Raw genomic sequence first — 6,933 nt, 5'->3', positions numbered from 1 at the left:
TGTTTTCCAGCAGCTCTAAGTATTTTCCAAGCCAAGGTAATTCTCTTGTAACTTTCTTTTTAGTTTCTTGAATTGTAATAAAGTGCAATTTTGCATGATTTGAGATTTTGGTTGCTGTAGTTGTTGTTGGTGTTTGTTATTGCTTTCAGAGGATAAATTATGTTTAGATATGTTGATTTAGGCTTGTTTTGATGGCTAGTTTGTTGATTGAGCAAGCTTTGAGTTTTAGAACTCAAGCTTGGCTCTTTAATGGCATTTTTTGTATTCTGAGCTTGGGTAGTTATTTTATTGCTTGGAATATGTCTATTTAGGTTTATTATACAGGTCTGGAAAGTTTGGTTTGATTTGGGGTTGATTTGAGTGAGATATGAATTTTTTGAAGTTTTCCTGTACTGAACTAGAATTCCGATTCAGTGGGACCTGTAGGAATTGGAATTCCGGTTGGTCCCCAGGAAACCTTGCAGAACTGAAATTCCAATTGGGGAACCGGTCTACCGGTTGGGGCAGTTTTTGGGAACCCTAGTTTTTCCCATTTTTGTGATATTTAGGTTATTTCCATGTTATTGATCGATAGGGAAACTTTTAGTTTTAAGTTTAAGTCCCCAAAAAGTGATTTAGTGTGTCACTTATCTATGTTGTAATCGATGTGATTTAGGAGCCTATAATTCGCCGAGCAGTTGTTCCACTCAGGTTGGCCGGCATACCTGAATTCGGAAACGAGGTAAGATTAGTATAACGGTATGCATATGTATATACATGTTTAGTGTGCATGTTAGTTAAGCCTGTTAGATTACATTAGATATGTATGTTGGCTTTTGTACTATCCGACAGTATCACATCGGTACGGCTAGAATATGACTAGCGTACCGAGTATAGGCTGATATTATGGTCGATAGTACCATACTACTTGACAGTATCACATCGGTACGGTTAGAGAATGACTAGCATACCGAGTATAGGCTGATATTATGGTCAATAGTACTGTCATACGAACGTTCTAGACTCAGCACCGTGTGGGACACGGGAATAGAGTTATGATTGGGGGTATGGGCGTCTGATCATAATCCAGGTTATTGCTATGATATTGTTTATGCTTTTCTTACTGAGTCTGTCGACTCACAGTGCTATTTCCATGTGTAGGTAAGGGCAAGGCTAAAGCTGAGGAATCGTTAGAGTGAGCAGGTGAAGATTGTACATGTCGGGGCGGTTAGGCCTGGAGCGTACGATCTTTGGGACATCAAGGCTTTTGCTGAATAGTCGCTAGGTGACAACTTTTGTATATGGATAATAAACTTTTGTAAATGTAATTTGTAACGGGATCCCGAGATTTTATAAATGTATTACTTTATGTATTTAATTGAATAAGAAAATTTTTTAATTAATCACGCTTTTCATTAATCTCGTTGATTAGCAACGAACTAGACAGTACATTCAAAATCACGTTAACATGCCTATATAGTTAGGGTGTTACAAATGAAATCTGTAGAGTAAGTTCTCAAAGGGAGATGTGCCCTGCTCGAAATATGGGACCAGCTCCAGCCATTGAACCCATCCGTGCTCACGGACGCAGATTCGTCCAGCGTAGCCATCCTACGCCCCATCAATCCAAGAATGTTGAGCAGTTTGGCTTCAGTGGCGTACGATTTGAGCATCCTGTATTAACAGAAGAAATTTTCTTTTTGGTACATCTCCTAGATGGAGTCTTTGAGTTCTTGAGTGGGAGGAGGGACCTTGGCCTTCCCTTTCCTCTTGGATTTCTTAGATGTCCTGAATAGAGCATCTTTTAGAATGGTTTTCGCTTTCTCTTCTAGAATGGCCTCAGGGGCGACATCCGAGTGAAGTTCCCTTACAGAGACTTCCGCCTGAGTTCCCTCAGTGGTTGTTTCCTCAACAAGAGCAACTGTGGTGTCATCCTCGAGTTTTACCATGTAAAAATGGAACTCTTGATTCAATTCCATCACTAGAAAAATGAGAGGAAAAGGAAAAAAAAAACCCAAGCAATTAGACACCCAAAATCCAAATGATGAAATGGGTATCGAGGAAGGCCTCTCCTAAAATTTCTAGGAGAGATCCTTGCCAGACCTATCATTCGAGAAATCTATTTTCTTCTAGAAAACTTGAAGTGATAGATCGAGAACCCATGTGAAATTATAAAAAAACAATTAAAGTAAAAATTTAGAAATCGAAACCGCTTTGGAGTCCTAACAACTCCAAATAGGTGCAAAGTGGATACATTGTCCTGTTGTCCGTTTAAAAATTCATCCTACCTAGTTTAGCCCTCTACTCAAACCATTGAAACAAAACCAGCACTTCCAAGGCACAAAAATGTTCCACATAATCCTATCCTAGAAATAAAACTCTATGGGCCATACTTTACCACTCAAACATGTAAGGAATCCTAGACCTAACATGAACTAAGCATTTCTATCTCATATACAAAATAACAAATAGTCAACAAAGCGATAGGGTACTTACTTGTTGTACGAGTCAAGAAAGTGAGGTTGTTGTGGTAGTCTTGTTGGGTTTTGTGCCCTAAATAAAACCCATTTTAATATAATCAGATTTACTAATTAATAAAGATCAGAAATCATTCTATATTATTGCATGGTTCACATGATTTATTTCATGATTATGTTTAATGTATAAATTCTATTAAGTCCAGAACATATATAAATATGTATATATTTGTTCATGATTATACTGTCGTCAGCACAGTGGAATATAATCATGATTATATGTTCAAAAGTTTAATTCCCATGATTTGTTAGTTCACTGGATTTAGACTGGCGTGATAATTAGTGATAAGGTATACTTACACCTTGGATAAGTGTTATGTCCCTTCCAGGGCATTAGAAAGTTTACTAGTATCGGATGTATGGAGTATACATTGGAAGGGACCGATATTGATCTTAGACAAGATATCATAAACTTACCGTTATATCTTTCTAAGTCAATATCAATGGTTGATCTTAGGTCTATGGATCTTAATCTTGATATGATAAGGTTCAACTTAGTTGTATTATTTATGTTCTTCAATTTATTCGTTAAAGTCGACCAATTGGATATTCTCGTGACATACAGATTAAGGACATGGTAGTTCAATTGAGTGGGAGCGCTGATCATAGATATGGAATCTATAGCTTCTATAAGTATTTAGAAGTAAAATGATGATCTCCTTCGAGCTTGACTGAATGATTGAGGCCTCATTTCAGTAATTATATTAGTTTACTGAAGTATCATTTATAAGTTGCTAAGTGTTTTAAGGATAAAATACATTGAAGGGTAGAATGCTAATTTTTTCCCTATTTAGTGTAGATCATCTATAGAGGATCTTTGACTATTAGGATTGTAACAATGGATAATCATAACGTATCTATATCGTGGTACATATAGAGCGTTATAATTGAGAGTGCTATTCAATTCCAAATCTATAGTGGCGCAAGGCGGAATTAATAAGTTGAGAATTTACTTGGTAAATTCTAGATCTACTTATTGAAAACTCGGTTATATAGGTCCATGGTCCCCTCACTAGTTGAGATAATTCTGCTTGCATACTTAGTAATAAATTGATTTTGATTAATCAATTATAATTCTAAAATTAGACTATGTCTTATTTAAGAATTTTCACTAAGCAAGGGTTTAACTATGAAGAAAAGAGGTTTTTGGGTCAATTTGTTAATTAAGAGACTTTGTATGGTCTAATTAATAATTTACATAAATAACAATTTTATTTGATAATTAATTATAATTATTAAATACATAATTTTAGCATTTATAGGATTGAATTGGAATATATGGTATTATTGAAAGAAGAATAAGTGGTTGAAAAAAGTAGCAAAATTGTAACTAGAAAGTGGTTCACTTTAAGTGTACGACCTAGAAGTGATTTTTTCCCAATTTTTTTTAATTCTTTTTTAATTTATATAATTCAGCCCTAATCCCTAGTTGAAACACTATAAAAGGAACATGATACTCTCACTCATCCACTTGATGCCTTCAACCAAATCAAACCTAGTTTTCTATGTCAGACAACTAGTAGACGAGAGAGTTCCTTCCTTAGTGATTTCACCTCCTTCATTGTTCTTCACATTAGAAACCCATAGTGAATGAGTGCCATGCCCACACATAGCAAGTCAAGTACTCAATCGTAGTGAGTAAGACGGTGGTAACCAAACTCGAAGGAGAGAAAGAGATCCAGGTTCAGATCTTGATAAGGCTCTGTTACAGAAAGGAATCAAAGGCTAGAGATCTTGAACAGAAGGAGTCATTATATTCCGCTGCAATAAATGTAAGGTTTTGTTAAACCCTTATATTTTTATTTTATTTTTTTTAGAGAATTCATATTTAGGATGTTAATTCAACATACTTGTTAGTAAATCTAAATCCTGGTAAAACATTCCCAACAAGTCTGCCCAAGAATGTTGGACCTAGTTGATTATACGGTCGTAGCCGGCCTAAGTGTTGAAGTCTTTGTAAGACTAGTGGTGGAACGAATTGAGGTCCAATGACTCTATTTTTAGAAAATGGGTTGAACAGAGGTTTAAAAAGATTTGGACCACCACTCAAAGAGCTCTTGCATCCACCACTAGAGGCGATGGGGAGGGAGAAATTTTTCTAGAGAATAGAGAGCTCTGGCTTGGAAATTCAAAAATGGAGTTTTTGAAAGTCTGAGATAGTGAAAGAGAAGAAAGGGATTAAGAAAATCCTTTTATACCTCAGTCAGGATTTTTTTTTTTTTTTGATGAATCAGGAAATGTATTGGCTCAAAAACTTTGTTTACAACCTAATAGCAACCAAGGAGGGCCTAAACTAATCAACTATACAATTATATTCTATACAACTTTTAAAAAAAAATACAATGCTAAATTACAATGTAAAAAACCATGCTTTATCTTCATTCTTGATCTTTTTTTGGCCAGAATAGTTTTATTCTTTGGATTACACCAGCTTTGATCTCTTTGCACAACTTAGTCGTATCCTGCTGCTCTTTCTCCCATAAAAAACTGTTCCTCATCCTCCATAGGTGGTAAACTAGACTTGCAATAGCAGCTGCAAGAACCAATTTCCTGTAGCTACTAATTTTGGCTCTTCCAATCCATCGAATAAGGTTGGACATAGTATTACTTGAAGTATTCCAGTGTAACCATGCTTTGATATCCTCCAAACAATGCTGAGAAACTGTACATTCAAAGAATAAATATGCAGTTGATTCATTTTGGGTGCTGCAAAGCAGACAAGTCTGCTCCTTAATAATCCCCATCTTTAGCAGCCTATCTTTTATTTTGAGCTCCTGCTGTATAGCCAGCCATAGCAAGAAGCTATGCTTTGGTGTGTTTAACATTCCCCATACTTGCTTACTCCATTGAGCCTTAGTTTGGGTTGGACAGAATAGATTGTATCCTTGGGATACATTGTATTTGTGCTGCAACACCATATGGCCATTCAAGGCATCTTTGAACTGATCCTTGAGTTTGACTAAGCATCCCCAATACCACCTAACTTGATTTGCTACCTTGTAACTCCACCAGTCAGTATTGTGTAGATAGACACTGTTGATCCATCTCAACCAAAGGATATCTTTATTATTTGCCACAAACCACACATATTTCCCCATTGCAACCTTGTTCAAAGATGCAATTTTTTTTTGAAACCTATACCTCCTACTGACTTCGGTTGACAAATAGCTTCCCAAGCAATGGCCCATGGCCCTTTGTTGTCGAGTGAATTTCGCAACACCAAAATGTATTATTTAATTAATATAAAGGAGAATTTTTCAGGGAAATGACAAGTGCGAGTATTCGACCTAAAATGGCGAGTACTCGACTGGGAATGCAAGAACAAACAACAAGGCTGGAAAATGTAAATAAGACAAAGAATTATAGTGGTTCACTTAGATTGTGATCTGCTTAGTCCACTGTAGCAAAGGATTCGTAGGTGCCCTTTTCATGGTGGATCACCCCTTTATATACAAAGTAGGTGTCCAATCGGTTACACAAGGATTACATTCATTGTTAATCCATTATTTACATATTGAATTGCAATAATTAAACCCAAACAACGCTAACATCAATAAATGTGTAACAGTTACTAAGTTCATCAACGTATGCGTCTTCCGCATCTGCGAGTTGACTGTTCATGTTCCGTTTGTTGAGTTTGCAGGGTCGCCAGTACGTTTGGAACGTCTGCGCCCTTAGGTAATCGCCCCTTGTAGACATCGCATGTTGGAGCTGGTAGAACTTGGACATGCGAATTCATATCGGTTTGTCAGGGCTATTGGGTCGTTGGGACCAGATTGTATCATAGAGAGTTGGTCTCTATACTTGTCGCGGAAATATAGAGGGGACACTCGCACATGTTCTGACACATGCGAGTTGGATCTACCCTGCATGATGAGAATTACGGTTACGTGGTTCGACTTAGGTCGCACTCGCAGTACCTCGCTGGTTTTATCCTGGGCGAGGTCTAAACTTCGAGAAGTCTCTCACGGACATTCAGCTTTAATTGGAAATCTGAATACACGTGTCCTTTAAAGAGTCTGGTCTCGAGTTTCTAGGTGAGAGAAATCTCACTATAACACATGCCCCTAACATGTCTCGGCGTCTAGTAGTCGCTTACTAACGTAATATACCGGGTATTGGCGTCCTTGGTCCTCGCGTATTAGTACTGAACTAATCGCATATTCGGAGACGGCCAAATAGATAGACAAAACTTCTCCGGACAACGGCTTCGATAAGATTGGAGGTTGCCCCAAATGCGTTTTTAAAGCTTGGAAGGCCTGCTCGCATTTTTCGTTCCATTGAAACCTTTTGTTGCCTTTCAAAGTCTGGAAAAACTCTTTACACTTATCAGAGGATCTGGATATAAAGCGGTTTAAAGCCGCGACTTTACCTGTGAGGCTTTGAACCTCCTTTGGCTTAGTCGGTGATGGTATCC

General features: G+C 37.3%; 1 protein-coding gene across 1 annotated transcript; it reads right to left on the bottom strand.

Moving 5' to 3' along the window:
* Nucleotides 1-4,894: 4,894 nt before the first annotated feature.
* LOC133034303 (uncharacterized) lies at nucleotides 4,895-5,614 on the bottom strand. The gene has a single exon (XM_061109360.1). It carries the CDS (start codon nucleotides 5,612-5,614, stop codon nucleotides 4,895-4,897), a length of 720 nt encoding a protein of 239 aa, XP_060965343.1.
* Nucleotides 5,615-6,933: the final 1,319 nt, after the last annotated feature.

The sequence above is a fragment of the Cannabis sativa genome, chromosome 2 (assembly GCF_029168945.1).
Source record: "Cannabis sativa cultivar Pink pepper isolate KNU-18-1 chromosome 2, ASM2916894v1, whole genome shotgun sequence".
Lineage (NCBI taxonomy): Eukaryota > Viridiplantae > Streptophyta > Magnoliopsida > Rosales > Cannabaceae > Cannabis > Cannabis sativa.
The sequence above is the reverse complement of the archived record's forward strand: the minus strand, read 5'-3'. Positions and strand labels throughout refer to the sequence as shown.